The 20,736-nt window shown below is 39.7% G+C and overlaps 2 protein-coding genes across 5 annotated transcripts in view; both read right to left on the bottom strand.

Annotated features, from left to right (window-relative positions):
- pfkfb2b (6-phosphofructo-2-kinase/fructose-2,6-biphosphatase 2b) overlaps positions 1–7,361 on the bottom strand; it is a 10,424-nt gene extending 3,063 nt beyond the window's left edge. For all 4 annotated transcript variants that reach the window (XR_004213630.1, XM_031871704.1, XM_031871705.1 and 1 more), the window contains exons 1-10: positions 7,080–7,361; positions 6,517–6,693; positions 5,899–6,024; positions 5,284–5,380; positions 3,681–3,747; positions 3,408–3,482; positions 2,106–2,162; positions 1,820–1,944; positions 1,359–1,566; positions 974–1,120 (exon numbers count right to left, since the gene is read on the bottom strand). Coding sequence is in view for 3 of the 4 variants with exons in the window: in XM_031871704.1 (XP_031727564.1) it covers positions 974–1,120; positions 1,359–1,566; positions 1,820–1,944; positions 2,106–2,162; positions 3,408–3,482; positions 3,681–3,747; positions 5,284–5,380; positions 5,899–6,024; positions 6,517–6,601 (987 nt within the window). In the remaining variant the exon portion in view is untranslated. The remainder of the gene's footprint in view (positions 1–973; positions 1,121–1,358; positions 1,567–1,819; positions 1,945–2,105; positions 2,163–3,407; positions 3,483–3,680; positions 3,748–5,283; positions 5,381–5,898; positions 6,025–6,516; positions 6,694–7,079) is intronic.
- Positions 7,362–7,449: 88 nt separating this feature from the next.
- Positions 7,450–19,502, bottom strand: phtf1 (putative homeodomain transcription factor 1). The gene is made up of 17 exons (XM_031871701.1): positions 19,164–19,502; positions 18,399–18,522; positions 16,805–16,861; positions 16,638–16,707; positions 16,205–16,363; positions 14,565–14,745; positions 14,205–14,325; positions 12,976–13,164; positions 12,574–12,828; positions 12,229–12,357; positions 11,577–11,846; positions 10,807–10,938; positions 10,610–10,696; positions 10,363–10,518; positions 10,092–10,187; positions 9,069–9,194; positions 7,450–8,182 (listed from the first exon to the last, which is right to left on the bottom strand). Exons 2-17 carry the CDS (start codon positions 18,426–18,428, stop codon positions 8,162–8,164), a joined length of 2,079 nt encoding a protein of 692 aa, XP_031727561.1. The 5' UTR covers positions 18,429–18,522; positions 19,164–19,502; the 3' UTR covers positions 7,450–8,161.
- Positions 19,503–20,736: the final 1,234 nt, after the last annotated feature.

Raw genomic sequence — 20,736 nt, 5'->3', positions numbered from 1 at the left:
CACACACACACACACACACACACACACACACACACACACACACACACCATTTTATTTACTTCGCTGCCAAGAAAACATCACATGCAGAATTTAAATATAGTCTACATAGAGATTATATAAAGAAAAACAGCAGCAGGATGTTTTAAAAGAATAATATCAGTTCCACACCAGAATACAGACACGTTATACATGTGATAGTAGTATATTATATATATATATAGTATATTGTAATATTGTAAATAGAGTACCAGGTGTAATCACCATATTCCCATCTCTATGAAGACCCTGTGAGGTTTCTCCTCTGGATGTTGCTCTATGCTTGAACAATAACAAAAGCACTGAAATGCTTTGTGGCTGTGTCCCTCTTACCTCGACACTGAAGCCTTCTTCACTTTGGCAATTGTGTAGAGACGGATTGTATCAAGTACTAATTTGAGGTACTTGAGTCTTTTCTTTTTATGCCACTTCTACTCTACTATATTTCAGAATATTTATTATCAATCATTTGACCGCTTAGTTACTAGTTACATTACAAATTCAGATTTGTGCATTCAAATAGCTTATAAAATATGATGTTTTGTCATAAATTAAACTACTATTAATAGATTCATCGATTGACAGAAAGTTAACTGGCAAGAAGCCATTTTTCTACATTGAGTACTTTTTTATTTTTAATACTTTAATTACATTTTCTTTATTATACGTTCATACTTTTACTCAAGTAAGATTTTCAGTTCAAGACTTTTTACTTGTAACAGAGTATTTTGTTTACAGCATGGTATTAGTACTTCAGTAAAGGATCTGAATACTTCTTCAACAACTGATATTGTGCCCCATTTCCTCCCGCTAAAGGATCTAAAAAATACAATGAATAAACTATAGTTTCTCTCTATCTAAACCAGAGCGCTGTCAATCTGTAATGATTCATAGAATTGTAAAATTCCCATCCCAATTGTAAAATGAAGGTACTGACTGCATCAATCTCGTTGAGTATCTTCCACTGTTCATAAGGGACGGCCAGCTCCTCTGCTGTCTGGATGGTTCTTCTCAGTTGGCTCGTCCACACCTTCAAATCCAACAAGTCGTGCTCCTCAATGAAGTCTCGCAGGGCATGGGCAAACTGGATGTGAGAGATAAAGAGAGAGAATTCCAATCATCTGTCTGTTCATTATTTCTTCTTAATTAATTCCTTAGTACTTCTGCTTCATTAGATTCATGTCCAGTTGACCGAGACAAGCAAATGGGAAATGGAGATGATTAGATGTGATAAAGGGTATGACTCAGGTGTTCATAATAATACAGTTAAGTACACCTTATCCCACTGATCTGAGTTCATAAAATGATTATGAAAAGAGAACCTGTTTCCCTCGAGGAGACAGTTCAGAATCTCCTCCGATGCGGCCTTCAACGTTGTGGTTGCTCTCTCCGTGCCGACACAGGTAGATGGAGTGAGAGTGCACGTGGATGTTCATGAGGTAGTAGACAATCTTACTCTGGATGTAGTCCTGAACGCGGTTCACCAGAAAACGCCGACCCACGTTCATCACCTTGATGAAAGATAGGTCCCTGCAGGTGCCAATGAATCATGTAGGTGAGTCAAATAGTTGTTCAACGACACCATCTAGTGGTTTTCTTCTGAATTGCAACCACAATTCCACAAAATGATACACAAGATGCAAACATTTTTACTCCTTGGTTAAAAAAAACATTCCAAAATAAGCTTTATATAAATAATCTTGGAATATTACATTTTTGTAAACGGTGTTAAATAACGTTTGAAAAACCAATATAGAAGCAGAAGCAGGTGATCAGTTCTTACTTGTCGTAATCATCAGGATCTAATGGTTGATAAGTAACCTTGTAGCACTCGATTCGTTTGAGGAAATCGCCCATGACCCTCTCTCTGTGTCTCTCAGGGTAGTCTGGACTGGACACTTTCACTTCCTGTCACAGGTATGTAGCACATTCAAACAATGTGAGCAAGCACGGCCGTTCTCACATAACACTGTAGATAGTGTGAATATTAATAGATTACGGGTTCGACCGAGACAACTCAAGAAGTCACAGTCAAACCTTTGAGTGTCGTTGGTGACACGAGATCATACCAGAATATTAGCAGCAATGACCTCTGGGTCGTCACACACCGACTCCACAAAGAACACCTGTTGGACAGAGGGCAGCTCACAGGGTCAACATGTGCAAAAGCTTCCTGAAAATGTCCATTGAATCGATGCAATGTCACATAATCAGCTGTTTCCACATCAGATAATTAAAGGCACTCAGTGGAGTTTTCAAGTAAACAAAAACAGTGATGTTTACATTCACTATCTCTTACCAAAATGAATTGTGTGTATTCTTGACTGAATTGTTTCCAACCATTTTTGCTAGGCATTAAGTCTTCTTTTCTGCATTTCCTGGGGTGTTGCAACATGTCTTGGTGCAAGAAAAAAACTAACTGTCAATCAGTGGAGTAGCAGGAAACTGGCAGCAGAGCTGAGTGTTATGTTTCACACACATGTGTGTCCTTGAGCACAAGGAGGAGATGCAATCAAAACGGGCATTGCTCCAAAAACATTGCTCAATATTGCCACTAGTGGTCAGACATTACACAAAGTACCTTTAAGAGACTTTCTGAACCAAAGAAATAGGGAAGTAGAACTAGCAGTGTTGCTAGCAGTTGCAACTATTTTCTGTGGTCATTTGACGAGTACAAAAGAAAATGGCAATTGCTCCTGAGACCTATGGAGCAGCAGTGGCGAGTGAGGCAGAAGGCTCATATAGACCAAGCGCTGCCGCTGGCCACCAGCCCGCTGTTCGATCATTTTACGTAACAAAGTGTAGCATTGGATAATTAGCAAGCTAGCTAGCTAATTCATTTCCACGATACTTAATGCTACACTGATTACAGAAAATGAGCCCAAAAAAGTTGTCACATTTCAATACAGGAACAAGAGTGTGTGGATGAAGCATTCCTGTAAGTCTGAGTAGTGTATACGGAAGTTAGCCCGCTACAACGGGTACAATGGCAACAGTACAAATAAAAATGGCTGCCGCTCTGACCATCCAGCTACATTGCTTTGAATGGGAATATCCCTTCTACTCTATTTTATTTCTATGATCCAAACTAAATTGATTGACAAATTAATTGATATTTTTGTTCCTCTTCTATTTATCTTGTTGCACCGCACTTAAGGGTATTACAGAAACACAAAAACAGTTGACTCTAAATAATCTTGGGAGTTAAAGGCCGATTTAATCTTTTAACCAGTTGTGGCCACAGTGGCTTAACCAGTACAGGAAACTGCTTTATGCACAGTGTTTAAATATCAACGCCTATTTTCCACCAAAGCCCGTGAGGGAAAAGAGGAAACAATTGCAAAGTATGAACATAATTTAGCAAATCTCACCTTGAATGCATTCTCCTTCACAAAAGCTAGAATGAGGTCACGCCGTTCTCTTGTTGTGTTTGTTGCATCAAACACCTAAAAAATAAAAGGAACACAAAGGAGGGAAAGAATTTATCATGTATGATGCGTGTCTTCACTGGTAAAATGTTTGAGGGACAGTTTAGGATTAAGACTGTCGTACTGCAAAAGGCGTTTCCCTTCTGGATATTTCTTTACATTTGGAAATGAGTCAACATTGAGACACAAAGAGACATAGGCAGAGAGAGGACTCACCGCGATCTGACCTCCCTCCACCAACAGGTATGCCTTCACATCCTGCAGAGCTACCAGAGCACACTGCCTGTGGGAGAGAGAGAAAACATACATGGGAACAGTGCTCTGAAGGACCATCAGTATGCTCGCATTCACTAAAAAGATTCGTAAATGACATGGAAAATGTCAGAAATCAGAAAGTATTAGTAGTATTATGTCGTTGGAATCATGCTCTTTTGATCATCAAGTAGACTGCTAATCATAATAATAAATAAAAGATTAGTGTCTTATTTTACATATTTCTGCATAAGGGATATTGATAGTATCTTGGTTAAAAGATCAGGTAACTCAAACACACACAAAAATGATTTTCTAATCTCCTAGTGGTGTCTAATCACGGAGACAGTTTAGTTTTTTATCGCCGAGGTTATGAGATATCTAGCTCTTTAGATTTCTGCTGCCACCCCAACAAAATTGAGCTACATAGAATTCAATATGTGCTGCTGAAAGCACTGGAAAAAAATACATTTGCAAAGCTCAGCAGCAATATATTTTTTATCTTTGACAAAAGGTCTTGGTTACACGTTTGATAATCCATAGACCTTATTGTGCACGGTTTCATTTGGACTGCTCTTTTGAAAGAAAAGTAATATTTTTGGGGTGGATTTAGTCTACCTTGAAGGAATCCTGAGGGATTTACTGAACAGAACATCACTAAATTGTCTCGTAGAGTTAAAGAAATGGTTTTATACTTTGTAAAATGTGCCTAGTCGTTCTCAGGTAACTCTCGGCGAGAAAACGAAGAAGCGTATTTTCCAAAATGTCACTATCACTTACACTCGGGAATAATTTCCATTTGGGATAATCTAGTGTTGTTTTCTTCAGTAAATAACTATTTTCTGGCCACCACTTCTAATCTAACTCTCTGCAAGAAAGCAAAATGGCTTCTTTTTCCTTTAACCCCACCAAACTGATACTTCTTATATGAAAAAGACAAAGTCTTTACAGCTACTGTTAGACCCAGCTGGCGGGCTTGTGTCAGCTTCAGAGTGACAGCGGCAGCTTGTTTAATATCTAGGTCACGATTCAGCGTGGGGACGCTGTCAAGAGCCTGTCGCATTTTTATGAAAGCGACAAACTCCATTTTGATTACCACTGCTGGATAAGACCATGAAGGAAAGAGAGAGACGGTTGTATTCTTAATCTTTTTTGGGAAATAAGCAGTGATTATACATTTGATCTGAATACAAAGCAGAATAATTTGGTGGTGATACTTTGCACATTAACTATAAATCAGTGCCAGTTTAAGGTAGTATGAACATTATGCTGACTCTGTCTGTAGGCCTGAAAACAGCTTAGTCACTGATGCAGCAGTGGAGGCTGCAGAATACCAAACAGAACCATGTTACTTGGGGGAAATGTTGGCATTAATATAAAAAAGACAAACGAACCTGAAAGAGCTGTGACACTGTTTACACAAAAAAGTTAATAGACTCTTCAAGTAAAGGTGTGGACTGGACAGTAGAAATGCTGCAGCCTCCCTTACTGATAGATAAATAATATATATGAATGTCCTGTGTAATGACAGCCTACGATGGGCACATTTTGTAAAAGTGGAACTTACTTCCTTATTTTCATGGCTTCCTCATTGTCGTGCCGGAAGAAATCATAGGACTTATAAGCTCTGACGGCCTCTCTGCGGTACACGCCCAAGTTAAACACTGAAAAATGAACAAATGACATTAACACGGCATTACAGCCGATGCTGAATTCAGCCTCCTATTCTCAGATACTCGCATACAGTAGGCTACGCACATTTAAATGTACATGTCATGTCAAATGGGGGTTGCTACATAAACCAATATGAAGAATGTTTGGACAATCATTGCAAAGTATTTGAAAGTAAAAATAAACAGTTTCACCTGTAATCAATACATTAGATATCTTCCTCCTCTAATTTTATAACCCGTGACAAATTATCGGCAAAGATCTTTTGATTCTCCTCAATATATTGGTAAGGTTTTTGTTTTATTTTTAGAAAAAAATCTGATTTATATTATTGATTTAAAGTGTTAAATTAGTTTGTAGACCAATATACTCTACTTTTGAGTTGACACCCATGACACGATATGATTGTATATTGATTATAATTTGAAATATGTGCAGTGAGCTTGACTTAGATTTACTATTGGGGAAAATTGAACACACAAAGAAAACAGGTTTTTGTCACGTCATGTACCTTTGGTTGGGACTCCGATCCAGTTGAGGTAACGTGTGAGTTTCTTTGACATGTAGGTCTTCCCTCTTGCAGGCAGGCCGATCATTACGATCACCGTTGGAGAGTTTGTCATATTGGAGGCCCATGCTAGACAGGGGACAGATGCACAAGCACATTAATAGAAACCCTACACAGTTATAGTGTCTGCAATGTGAATCACCTGCATGACAAAATGCTGCATAACAGGCAGAGAATTTAAGGTACGTAGATGTAAATGTACTGTCTTGGAAAGTCAGGCTGCGTTTCAACACAACTAATGAAAATACTGCAAGAAAAACGCATTTTGTTGCAGGATTCTTAAAGGACAAAATAATAATTAGGCCATGCGTGCACTGGACTAAAATAATTATCTCTTCAGACAAAAATATCATCAGCGGACTGGGATCGAAGACAGGATCTACAGAAATTAGAGGAGGAAACATCCTGAGAAAGGCAATTTACTTAAGAACAGTGGAAACCACAGAAGGTGTCACAGAGTGAACAATACAAGGCTTTATGCTACAAGAGCACCTGTGGACGCTTAAAGCAGTCATGCAGAAGAACTTGTTCAAATGGAATGATTGTTAAGACTTCACTTACAGCACTTCTTCTCATTCATTCTCATGTCTGCTTTCTTAGCTTCTGCTGAGTTTGCAGAGCCGTTGTCTATCTGAGTGCTCGACATGTTGAGAGTTGTTTGAGTAAAAAAAAAAAAAATAAAATAAAAAAAAAAAAATCAGCTCTCTTTCTGTCTCAGAAGGGATTATCCAAGCTGGGCTGAAACAGAGGAGTCAGATCAATGTCAGTCAGTCTATTACTTCCATGCATCTCTGACAGAACAGAATCTTAAACACAAAGCTATGCATTCTCTAAAAAAAATATGTTATGGCTCCATTCCATGGATCCCTGGAAACATACACCAGAAGGGCAAAGGATGAATATGCTGCCACATCATCTCTTAAAGGGAAAGAAGTCCGCTTGGCTAAACCCACTGTGTTTACAAAGCTGCATATGAGCAATGCCATCATTCTCTCTTTAACTGCGGTGACTGAGTTCATGCGACGCGAAATCCGACATAACAACATAATCCCAAATGAAAATGCCCAACAACATGATCCGCCTCAAACATATTCTACACAGGACGCATCATATTCATTTTTTACCTGGTCGATATGTAAATAATACGAGTCGTGACGGGTGGAAAGCCTCTGCGGACGCCGTTACACACCGTCGGCACGGGGGTCTCACGATTTTGCCGGACCGAGAGTTTGCACCCGCCGCTGCGGCCGGAGGAGCCAGTCTGGTCGGCCTGTCCTTGGTGCGGAGGTGCCTCCTCGGCCGGCTGGTGTCCTTCCAAGCGGAAGATGTGCCTCTACGTCATCATTTTTTTTCCTACCGTAACGTTGATAATAGATCATACGTCAATGCACAACCCATTATCACTAATTCAAAAAAGACGTAACAGACAGTAAGAGCTCTGCAGAGGATGAAGTGAACCCAGCATGTGGAGAGAGAAACATTACGAAACCGATCCGTGGTTGAAAAACATTTATTCACCTCTATCAAATATTTAATTTGAGCATAACTATACAAACATTGCATAGTCATTTCATTCAACAATGGTCCTCAATAGATAGTGGTCAGAGAGTTAGGATTTACAAGTACCATTACAAGTGCTACAATAGAACCCAGAATAAATAAAGCCCACTTACAATCACAAGGTTTCCTCTTTAAATAGTACAAAAGGTTGAAATTAAAGATGAGTCCTACGAAAATTCACTTAATTAAGCTGGCAGCCCATCTTGATTTACAGTTAGATTGATGAGAAACATCAGTGAGTAAGACAATAATATCTACATCTGCATTTACTTTTGATGTTGTGTCCACACATCTGTACACATTTTGGAATGTGGACGCCACAGAAGCCTGAAATGACCTCAAACTCACCACCATATTTAGCCACATACTGAGGAACATTCAAGGGTCAAGGGTCAACGGTCAGGCACTGGGTTAGCGGCGTGGTGGATGGACACTGGCTGAGCCAGTAACGGTGTGCGAGCGATTGTCAGAGCATCTCAGGATTGTGAAAGACTCATGAAACTCAAGAGACAGAAGTCTCAGCTGGAAGGCACAGACAATCATTACAGAGTCAGTAGGTTTGCACTTTTTTGTCTTTTTGTAGATGAGACGCTGTATGCAGCAGACGTGGGGAGTTTCTGGTCTCCAGTGTCCGACCGTTTTCACATTAAGGTTTGATTTTCCACAGCTGGAAATGAAGCAGAAGAGATAAAACTGTCATTAGGAGGAAAAAAGAATACCGTCATTTCAGATGTCTTACATCCCTCATTAGAGGAACTGTTTTTAGGGAGCATGCTTATTCACTTTCTTGCAGCAAGTTTTGATTGATTCTAGTCTCATGTCTGTGCTATAAATATAGAGCTATAGAGCCAGGAGGCTAGAACTTGGTTTATCTTAGCATCGTACATAATTAAACCTACTTGCAGCTGTAAAGATCATGATGCATCTCTTGTTTAATACGTACACACAAACAGAAATATAAAAACAACAAGTTATGATTAATTACAATGACATTAGAAGAGGCAGCCAAGCTAGCTGTTTCCTGCTTACAGTCTTTAAGCTAAGCTATGCTAACAACCTCCTGGCTCCAGCTACATACTCCCCTCACAATCATGAGTTGTACACAGTTGATCTTGTAATCCAACTTTTGACTTAGGCATCGATATTTTTGAGATATCCCTGTTATCCCTGCTACTTTACAACCCCACTGGTTGTTTGTAATATGCAACTATAAAGGGAACATTTCACAATTTTCATTTCAAGGTCAGTCCAGTGTTTTATTATTGTAATTCAATAAGTTGGGGTATTCACATGAGTTGTAGTCCCCTAGCCAAACACAACAAAAATCACTGGATCCTACATTTCCCACAATGCAACTGACTGAGTTTGGCGTTGAGACTTCCAAACTTCAGAAAGCTCCCTCTACAGCCACAGAAGACATAACACAACCCGTTGTCACAGGCTGAATACTGCTTTATGTGAAGACTAAACTGAACTTGTGTAAAGTAGAGTTGAGTGCCCCTTTAATCATAATTCGTTCTGTGTATTTTAACACTTAGCAGAAAGGCTCTCACTCTGATGTTGAAGCCGAGCAGGTCGCTGACCACAGCAGACACGGCGGACAGGATGACCACTCTGGTGATGTTGTAGATGAGAGGGTTTACAGTCAGACCCAGCAGTCTGAATGGAATATCCAGCTCCTGGAGGAGGTAAGAGGGAATGCATGTCACGGGTACCACTGACAAAAATAGCTCCATGGGGCCATCACTATAAATAAAACAAATGTAATTACAATGCAATCAAATTAGTTCTATATCTCTCAGTATTAAGTTATTAGCGATGTCTTGAGTCAATCCTAAGTGACGTATAGAAGCTGATTGTTGAACATAGGAGAGTGCTAGAGAGAGTGAGAGTGAGAGAGTGAGAGTGAGAGTGAGAGAGAGAGAGAGAGAGTGAGAGAGAGAACTGGAAATAAGGAACGCAACAAAGACTCAAACCAGGAACATTACAGTTCATGGTTAACCCCCACGGCAGAGATCAGAGGTATTAACAGCTATTCACTACATGGTAAACAATGAGGCACTACTTTTAAATGTAGTTTAAATGCTATTCTGTGTTCTAACTCTGGGGCAGCGTTTAAGATTTGTAATAGGATAATTTTAGATTTTGTTAATGTTCTTAAAGATAAACTTAAAACATTAAAAGGAAAGATCTGAGTCACTGTTTTGTTCTTATAGAAAATGATTCAGTTGTAAAATGAAGTCAGTCTCTTTGTCGAATAAAATGTGCAGCTGTAATATGCAGTCATGGATAAATAATGCTTTAAGGCACAGTATCAGTGAGTTCTCATTATTAAAAGATGGTTTAGGATCTGGGGAAAAACTTTTACCGCCTTTATCATACTTTGACAGGAATAAAATACAAAAATGTGCAATATTTTAGACATGGAAAATAATGACGAGAGTAAGGTTCTGGCTCTGCTGTAGTAATATTACAAAGCAAAATAACTACAATAATTCAGATAAAGCACTGTGTGGTAAATTAAAATCAGACCATTAATTTTTTTCAAAAAACAAAGAAGCTTAATTTTTGCTTACTTTCATCAGTTTTGTAGCCAGTTTCAAAACGTTGTTCACGATATTGAGTTCTTCTTTCTTATTGGGCTTTTTCTCCATCTTGAGATACAAATTGATCTGCAACCAAGAGCAGTGTGACATTCTGTAAATTGTACAATAAAGTCATAGTCATTCATTCAAACCTGGATTAAACGATTCTAACACTGAATGAGTTGATGGTGTCGCCTATTGTGCTGAACCCACTGACAAATTTACTTGCAACTCCATGTGTTCAGACGAGCCGGGTCCTTACCTGCTCGGTGAGCAGCACTGAGGAGTTGCTGTATTTGCAGTTGGTCTCTGAGCCCAGCGTGGCCAGCCGTAAGAGAAAGAGGATGAGGGAGGAGGCCCACACCATCAGCTCCCAGTTGGTCAGAGAATCCAGGAATGTCTGGTGGTTGTGCAGCAGCTGAGGAAGAGCGAGAATAACAACAGTAGTGATACTCGTCGTGGCCGCCGGCACAACAGATCTGATCTCTTCCAGCGGACACATGACTGACCTGGGCACAAATGATGAATGAAATAGAGAGCGCCAAAAGGAAGATCGTGGAGACGATGACGTCGACGGAGCGCTGCGGCCCTCGCCTCTGCAATGAACGAGAGAGTCACCGTTACAAACAAAGCTGCGTCCATCGCAACCCTCCGGTGGTGAAACAACGTAACAGCAATGACGGAGTTAAAGCAGGTGAATACAAACCCTGAGAAAAGAGCGCAGTGACAACCACATCTTTATGTTCTGGACCTTCTTCAGCCGGAAATGAGGGATCTCTGATTTCTTGGCCTTGCGAGCTGAAGTGATGTGGCTGAAGTACTTTGCAAACAAGAGTCTCTGTAGTGGAAACATGGACGTACACACATTGTCAGAGATGCAAAGCAAGTCGACAGAGTTTAGCAGTCTCCTGCAAAGAGTCGAGTGATTCTGTTTCAATGTTTCCTAACTGCCACTAGAGGGAAGCTGTGAGTGACTAAACGGATTGGTGAGTGTGGATGAAGTTGCATACTATCAGAATTCATTAAAGTACATTAAAAAACAAACTAAAATCAGCTGTAATAATACAATCAAACAATGATCCCTAGGCTTTTTCACTCCTATAGTTGATTTTCAAGGCAGGGCGATAACTGTCCATGAACGGATAATGTATTGATGTTCCTGGGATATTAACATAACATTCTCACTAGTAAACAAACAAGAAAAGGGTAACAATAATGGATTTTGTCACTTCTGTTTCTTACTTCTATTTGGGATAATCACATAATGGTTTGGAACAGTTCCCATAATGCTTTGGGGGACGCAAGTAGGAAGTATAATATTGCTAGTTAGTGAGTTAGTGAGGTAATAAAGCTCAAACTAACAGTATGTATCATATTTCTGTCTTAACATTTTTGAGTTACAACAGACATGAAGGAATGTGAGTTTTGGCACAAATTTCATCATTCAGGTTCGATGGGTTTATTAAATCGTATTACCTGTTTGTACGTTCTCTCAGCCACACACATCATGAAGAAGAACAGTCCTATGAGGCAGACTCTCAGCACCATCGTGATGAAGAAAAAGACGTAGACCTGGGTATCACACCGCCCCACCGCCATTTCGCCCAGCTGTTTGAGGGACATGGAGCCGAGGAGCGACGTGTCCAGACGCTGGGCCAAGTGGAAGGCGAAGGGAAGCAGCGCCAGGGTGGCGGTCATCAGCCCACCGAGCACAAGGTAACCCATACCCTGCTCCACCAACTTCACCTGTCAAGAAACACAAGAGAGAGAGAGAGAGACATGTTGTTATGCAGCAACATTCTAATGCTGTGAAAAGCAAATCTATTGTTCTTGACAGCAAACTCTGTAAGAAAAGATTGTGTTAAAAGAACGCAGTCTGTGTTTCTGTATTTTTTCTAATGTCTACAAGTGATTATATACGTCAGACAGGTAAATGTTCAACAGAGTAGGAATATCACATTTTGGCATATTGTTAATCATATAATAAGTTAATTCAAATTGTTATCCGTCACTGTATTTCATCACTGAACGAGGCTTTCCTTAGATTACAATATTTCTCACCACAGACGTGACTCTAAGCAATCTTTACCCACAGAATTAATACCAAAGTAAAGAGCGTGACGTGTACCCGCGTGAGGATGATCCCACTGATCTCCAACACTGACATGTCTGCTTTCCTACACTCGCCCTGCTCCCAAAATATGGCACTGACCCGGTCCTTGGATGGGTGACATGCCTGCAGCCAAGACAGCTGGTTCTGAAATGAAACACAATAAATAACATCCAGTTTACTGATGGTTTCCAATGGGACTGGGACGGCTAATGAAGCTAGCACTTAAATATTACAACATTTAACATTAACACCATAAAGTTGTAACGCCTTAGGAGTGTTTTGACCTCCATGAATAAAATGTACCAACATGTACACGATGAGACAAAACCAGTGGAGGAAGAGTATTTAAGACGGTCTTACTCCGGCGATTCCCTGCTGCAGGCTCTCATCATCACTGCTCAGAGTGGTGGTTTGAGCGAGCGCCACGCCAGCGTTGAACCTCCCGGTCGACTCGCTGTCACTGCTCCCCGTGGAGGCGGAGTCGGGCCCTTGGAGAAGCTCCTCCCACAGTGTGTCATCGGTGTCGGAGGCGGGACGCGAGGAGGCGGGAAGCGAGCACCCGCTCGGCCTGAGGCGCTCCAACTCTCTGGGCGTCCCCTTGACGGAGGCCCCTTCCTGTTTTCAGTATATAAAGAGTCGTTTCACTTCACGCTGAACTGTGCTCAATCCTAAATGCTTGTTCTATACGAGGAACACACAACTGATGTAAAGTAAACGTCAAACTCCGGTTTCATTAACACACAGGCTAATGACGAGGTGTACCTCAGGTCTTAATGGAGATTTGGAGTTAGACTTTAGACTTCTCTTCCTAACAGAAGACATTGGTGGGGAAGTTGAAGCAGGGAGCCTCTCTTGATGAGGTTTTGGAAGAATTACTTCCACTGGTTGAACCCCCTCCTCTTCCTCACTGGAGAGCTCGTCGGATGCCCCAAATCCTGACTTTCTTGTGGTCTGTGAGAGAATATTGAAACACACATACATCTTAAAACATGTAATACAAAAAATGCAGGACTTTGACAAACACCACAGACTGTACCACTATGGTGCACTTCAAAGCAAGAATGGAATTAAAGAGTCAAGGGCAGCTTTGAACTCAGTCCTGTAATACAGGAAATTACCAAAATAACAAGACTATCTGACTATCTCATGAACTCCAATACAACAGCCCTGGAGTCAATAAAACAATCAACAACGGTTCTTCTTATTAGAAGCTCGAGGCAGTCGAGGAGGTTCATCGATTGCAATAAAGATACAGGTGTTTCTTTATCTTCACTAAATCAGTGTAGAATCAATCTGCCTTTGTACGGATAATGAGACAGCAAACATCAGTTACACGTCCTCATTAGCCAGAGGCCAAACAGGGACAGTTCTCCCCAAAAACTACATTTTCTTTTTCCTCTAACCTGTAGCACTATGTATCATGCTAATTGTTTTGATGTCTGTTGCCAAGTTTTGGAGATATCAGCAATATAAATGTCTGCCTTCTCTTGAATACAATGGGACTTGAGGGCCCTCAAACAATACACAGAAAAAACACCAATGTCTCTTGAAATTATGACCAGGTTCTTACACGAAACTGCTCTTAACAAGGTCTGTGGATTATTTTGAGTAACTGAGTCATCATTTCTGGAAGGAGACATTGCTGTTGAGCCTTTTTAAATGTATTTTCTTGGCTTTGAGCACCACAAGCTGAGTGCCATATAGTCCCATTATATTGGAGAAAGGCAGACAACTCTATGGTCGATATCTCCAGAACTCTAGATTGATGAATAGCACTACAGGTAAGAAGAAACGATAGGGATTTTTGATTTTGGGTTGACTGTACCTTTAAATTTTGGCAATGGACCCAGAGTTTAATTCTAACTACATTTCCACTGCATCCCATCCATATTTATTGACAGGTTTTTTTATTTTTATTCTGACAGTGATCTTTACTTCTGTCATAAATCAGTTCCTTCTTCGCTTCATACTAGTGAGATAGGTGACTGTACCCTCCTCTCTTCGTTCCTGCACACCCGCTGGCTTTCCTCAAACTGCCACGGCCCCTGCTCCCCTGCGTCCCCCCCGTCATTCTTTTCTTCTGATTTTTTCAGCACTCTGCCCTTCCTCGGCCTGAAAGGACACAGAATAAAAAGGACAGTCAAAGACGAGAGATTGCAAATACAGCAGGCATCACAAAATGAGCTTAAACCCACAGGAGTTTGGAGAGCATCAGAGAGGCTTTACTGAATAAAACAACGTCAGGTTGATGGAAAGTCCTTGGGTTTATTCTTGTTTATGCACGTGCCAAGAGGTAAGAGTGTGTTTGTTAAGGCAAATGAGTGTGCAGTGCCTAACAATGAGAGAACAACCTCCGTCTGCGAGCAGGGCTGGTGGTGCAGCTGGCAGCTGGACTGCCCGAGGGCCACCGGCTGGACTCAGTCGACACAATCTGGCAGTGCACGGTGCCCAGCAGCAGCATCAGACACATGGGCCCAAACACCTCGCTGGCACTCGCCCCAGGGACCTCCAAGTACAGCACCACTGCTGCCACTGAGGGGAGCAAAACATTTGGCAACAGCAAACAAAACGGTCTCTTAGGGGAGCCATTATAACAGAATTCATGCTTATTAATGAGGTCTTTCTGTGTCGCTCAGGTGTGATGGGTAACACGTTTGTTGTTGCACATAACTGAATGTAAAAATGACAAATGGAGATACTGAATTGGGTACGTATTAAAATCCTCATATTGTCTTTACAATCATTGATATTTATATCCTGCGTGTGTTTCTATGGCTCAGCAAAGTCAAAAGAGACAATCTAAAAATATTTATGGGGAGACAAAACAGGCAAATATGGTAAAAAAAATATAGTTTAAATATGCAAATGAGGCTATATTTTAATCAAATATGACATTTCTACAACAGAAACCTGAACATTGGATGAAGTCAGGTTCAAAATTTTTGATTTATTTGTAAAAACCTAAAAGAGTCAAAGGGACTCAATGGGAAATTGGAATAGCTCTTTTTTATTACTGCATAAATCAGAAAATACTGTCAACAGCCATTAAATCAATCTTTTTTTTTGGCCATGTTTTCAGAAATAAGATGCCATATAAATCGGGCTACAACTGATATATGAACAAACCCCTCAATAAAAACCTTCAGAATATAGATAGGAATGAAAAGATGTATGGCTCAGAGGCTTAGATAAAACTGATGTTGAGGAATATGAGAATATAAAATTCCATACATTTTGAAGGACACCAGAGGCCAATAGGGTAACATTTTAACTGATAGATAACACAAAAAAACTATTGTTTTTGGTACTAATTATATGTTTATATGTGCAAATGAGGCATTATATAATGCTAAATTTGGTGACACAAATAGAAAAACATTTGTAAAATAAACACTTAAATGTGTACTTTGGATGCATTTCTTCCCACTAGTCTGAAAGAAAATAGAAGAAAAATACCCCAAAATTGATCAGTGCATGAAAATAATGTTTTTGCCTGAGGCGTCCCACCTAATCTCTGAATGACTTTCACTCCAGCAGCAGCAGTGATGTTTTAGCTGAAGAACGACGCACACTCAAAATGTCACTGTTGCAATAAAAGCATTTCAAACGGGACTCTGTTAGTTAGCTTTAAAACCATTACTCAATGTGGATGTCAAGACTGGTAATTCATTATAGCTGGGCTCCATATTGTCTCTTTCTCTGTGGATTTTGAAAGCACATAAATGATTGATAATGGCAATATAGAAGAGGCTCATGAAGGAATTACTATTCTTTCAAATCCCTCCTCAATGAGGTGTTTTAATGATATCTTCAATAAAAACAAGAAAGAACAGGACTGAGATCCTTCAGCAGTACGAGTCAGTTTGCAGTATGTAGTTACTTGTGCCCTGGTTCTCTCGTCATTATGTAAATATTTGAATTAATTATCAAATTTAGGGCAGTTTTGCTGAGAAACCCACAGCCCAAGTGTGAATAGACCCGGTGAGCTAACCTTGCATGAAATACAGCACGAGGATCCATGAGGAGATGGACCTGGAGGTCACCTGGATCCACCACTGGAAGAAGAACGGGAACAGCAGCACTCTGACCAGACCCTTCCGGGTCAGAGCTGTCCAGGGTCTGTCTGGCTTGGCTTTGCCGAATGTTGATCCTGCGGGGAGAAACGAGGATGTCGCTCACACAGCTGCATTGACGCCATTACAAACATGACGATATTTGTCGACGATACAAAGTCCTGTGATTTGTCTCTGTTTGTTATTCTTCTGTCGTTATCGGGGCTAAAGCAAGTAGACGGAGGTTGGTATTAGCCGACAGCAGAACATGCATTTGTTAGTGTGTAAGCTGTCTGTATGCATATGATTATAATGTCTCTGTTATCAAACTAACTAACAAGAGATGGAGAACTACTCCTCACTGATGCTCACCTCTTACTAAGTCGACATCAATGAGGTCTGATCTGATGTGACCAGTCTTTCTCGGCTGGCTGTCCAAACCCTAGATGAATGGCAAGTGGTATTTTCAATACAGTGGTAATGCACAAGATGAATACACAAAAAATGTATTTCTTTTCAGAGATCTGCTGTTGTCTTACATTTAAATCCGTCTGCTCCAGAGATTTCTCCCAGACTTGCTGATCATAGGCTCCGATCTGTAGCAACAACAGAACATTCATTACCCTGACTAGCATTTTCACTAATGTGCAAGTTGCAAATTTTAATAGGTACGTATCATTTGTGGCTATTACAGTATACAGTATACAGTATGAAGTCATCTTTACATGTACATACCTACATAATAATTCAGGCCATGTATATCCATTCAGTATCTATTTCTTTGCACTATTTGTTTTGTTTACAAATTAAAGAAAACTTGACTTATAGATGTTTTATCATCTGACCAGCTTTGTTGTCCTTATCCCTGAGCTGTTATTTTTAATTCTATGAAAGTACATTGTGAAAGATGCAAAAAAAAAAAGAAAAAGACACTGGCTCAAATTACTTTTATGTGCACACATACTTGGCCAAATAAAGCTGATTCTGATTCTTCAAATGAAGCACCACGGAGTATTTACTAAGGGTCTGTGGCAATTAGTAACATTCAGTTTGTCCAGATTTACAGCATCAATGTTTTTGCTGAGTTCAAATGGAAGAAAAGTGCTGTTCGGGCATGTTTGGGCTCATCCTTATGGTAAATTATTCCAATAAATCAGACTTAAAAGAAGATTGTTATTTTTTACCCGTTTCTGTAGAGACTGAAGAAACAGAGAGGGAGAGCTGATCAGAGTGTCTTAATAAATACATTTACGGCTCCAAAAGCTTCTTCAAATAAACTGGGTAATTAAAATGAATGCATTTAAAAATATTACTAACCGATGACATTTTCTTCTGACATTTAAAGACAGCTAATTAAGACCCTCATACATATTACAATAATGAATATGAGACTGACATTTCTAAATATACCTACATGAACTAGCGTAAATAACATTTTAAATGTAAAAGATGGGACTTTTTAAAGTGTAATATTCTCAGCCTATTAGCTGTAAACACTTTCTTTTGCGCTCTACTGCTTTTCAGAAACGTCAACACAGGCCATAAACAGCCTGGCAAGAGATCTTATTGACACAGATGAAATGCAGCTGGGCTCATAACATGAATTGGAAAATTACACTGATGCACGATTTTGTGGCATTGGCAGCCTCGAGCCCTGACAGGCTTAGTGAATATCCCCCTACATGTCTCGACACACGGTAACCTGTTGAACAGGTCACACCTGTTTTTTTTCCAACTTCATTTGGATTGTACGCCGTCATACGAAAACAGCAAAAGGTAAACAGGGGGAAAAAGGAGCAGTGCCCCTGTCAAATGAGCTAATAAAATCATAAATCTCAGTCTTGAACTGGTCTGCACTTGGTTTTCTCTGACACTATTTGCATTTATTGATATAAAACTTTCCATTTAAATAAAAAATGCATCTATTTTCTGTAAATTGATCTTACAACATCCCCCAAGTATACATTCATAACATAAATGTAAAGCTGTTTCTGTACCAATATCACCAAATTCAAATGTCTCATCTATCTATCTATCTATCTATCTATCGAGATTTTTTTAAATTGGTTTGTTGGATAAATTAAATGTACACTTTAAAAAAAAGGGTAATTTACAACTGAATATCTGTATTACCTTCTCTTGGTACCAGGCTATTCTGGCCATTGTGATCTGATGCTGGAACCAGTGAAGTCAGTCAGGTCATTTCACACAGAGGACAGGAAACAGAGAGGACTGGGCACAAATCCAGATGTGTTCACTAAACAAACGAAAAACAGACACTGAAACTGACATATAAGCAATGGTGGAATGTAACTTAACTACATTTACTCAAATACAGTACGTAAGTACAATTTTAAGGTACTTGTACATAACTTGAGTATTTCCATTTCATGCTACTTGATACTTCCACTCCACTACATGTCAGAGGGAAATATTGTACATTTTACTTTTACTATATACACTTGTTACTTTACATGCAGATTCAGATGATCGATACGAAATATAATCAACAATAATCGTGTGATATTATATATATTATTCTGAAATGAACAATTCTGCATTATGTGTACTTTTGGTAAGTAAGTATATTTCAATGCTACTACTCCATTACTTATTACTTGAGTAAGGTTCTGAATGCAGGACTTAGTATTTGTACAAAGTGGTATTGCTACTTTTACTTAAGTACATATAATCTGAGTACTTCTTCCATCACTGCATTAAAGCAACATCATAAATAAAAGAACAATGGCTAACAGAGGAAACTAGATATGAAGTCAGCTGTACGCGCACTGTCACCGTTAGTTTAGCTCTGAAGCGAGCTTCTGTTTACCGTAAACTAAATCGAGCAAACGTTAGCTAACACTAGCCGCCCGTCAGCAGCAGGCTAAAGGAACTCACCTGAAATGAGACAGTACGGGTTGATTTGCCACAAACTTGTAAACGCCTTTAACAATCATCACAAACCGCTCGGTAACTACTTTCCCGTCGTCGGGTTGTGAAGCGCAGCAGCGTCTTGTTGTCAAACCTCGCTAACGTGAGGTTAACCGCTAGCTACGCGCTTTACCACAACTGACACTTTTCGACTCGATTGATGCCTCGTAGGTGTTACATTTCTAAGACGTTTCCTTCATCCCCGTATGGCTGGTTGTCGAGGCATTTATTTCAGGTAACTGTCACTGTGTACTTCACAAACTTCACTTTGTTGTTCAACGTTTGGCTCAGTCTTCCGCTTCCCTTTTCCGGGGTTTGTTGTGCTTGTGCAGGGAGGTTTATTCCCTAAGCATTGGCTTGCAGGCTGAGTTGGCGCTCGCTCAGGTTGCGTCCAGAATACCTTTTCCGTGGGTAAGATTGAGACATTAAACCGCTACCATTGTCTAACACGTTATAGTGGTAGTTTGTGCTCTATTTTTAATCATAAACATTTGACTGATTAAACTAGTCGCACACTTGAAGTAGTAAGGCGCTGCCTGGGAGGCTACTCTACAGACAACATATACACAATGTTAAATGATTCCTAACATTTCAGCCAATCAGAGCACAGCAAGAGTGAGACAGCCCAATATTGGACATGATGAGAATGATTAGGGCTGCAAATAGCAATTACTTTCTTAATGAATCGTTTAGTCTAGAAAAAAGCCAAAAGCAACATCTTCAAATTCTGGACTAAGACGTAAGAAACACTGCATCCGCCCTGTAAGATTTTTGATTAGTCACCAGAAAAAGTCTGCAAAGTTGTCTTTTTCCACATTTTCAATTTCAAAACCCTTCCCATAATATCAGGAATATAATTCTGGTGGATACATTCCGATTGTCATTATTTTAATGACCCTTAAACAGTCCAATTAAAAGATGTTGACTCTAAAAAAATATCTGAGTGAATGTGAAATGTACGTGAAACTGTACATGACTTTGACACTCACTACAATTAAACCTTGAATTCCCCTTAAACTATTTCAAAAGCATGACGATGATGTCCTTAATTGTGACTAAAGTCTTGTTCAAATTGCTTATCATACGACCAACAATCCCAAAGATCATCAGTGTAAGATCACAAAATACAGCAGCAAGTTATCTTAATTGAGAAGCTAGAATGAGGGGGTGTTTTCTTGAAATGACTTAAACAATTAATCAATACTCAAAGCTTATGCAGATTAATTTACTTATTGACTAATTTAATTGTTTTGGCTCTAATGATGATGATGATGGTGTGTGTGTGTTTTTTTGCTATAATTCAAAATGACCACAAACCACATGGCAGGTACAGTATATTTGTGATTTTGATGAAAATATAAATATAAGAGAAAACCCTGAAACACTATTGCAATACACTACTGTTTGTTCTACTTTCTGAAAGGGTCCACTGTCTCAGTAAATGTCTGTCATCCAAACAGAAGTGTTGAAAATGATAAGGTCTGTGAGAAGGACTCTGCTGTCTTGTTAGTCAACAGCCTGTCAAAACTGAGAAAGAGTA

This window comes from Anarrhichthys ocellatus, unplaced genomic scaffold (genome assembly GCF_004355925.1).
Source record: "Anarrhichthys ocellatus isolate YVR2014 unplaced genomic scaffold, GSC_Weel_1.0 scaffold60, whole genome shotgun sequence".
In the NCBI taxonomy this organism is placed as follows: Eukaryota; Metazoa; Chordata; class Actinopteri; order Perciformes; family Anarhichadidae; genus Anarrhichthys; species Anarrhichthys ocellatus.
The sequence above is the reverse complement of the archived record's forward strand: the minus strand, read 5'-3'. Positions and strand labels throughout refer to the sequence as shown.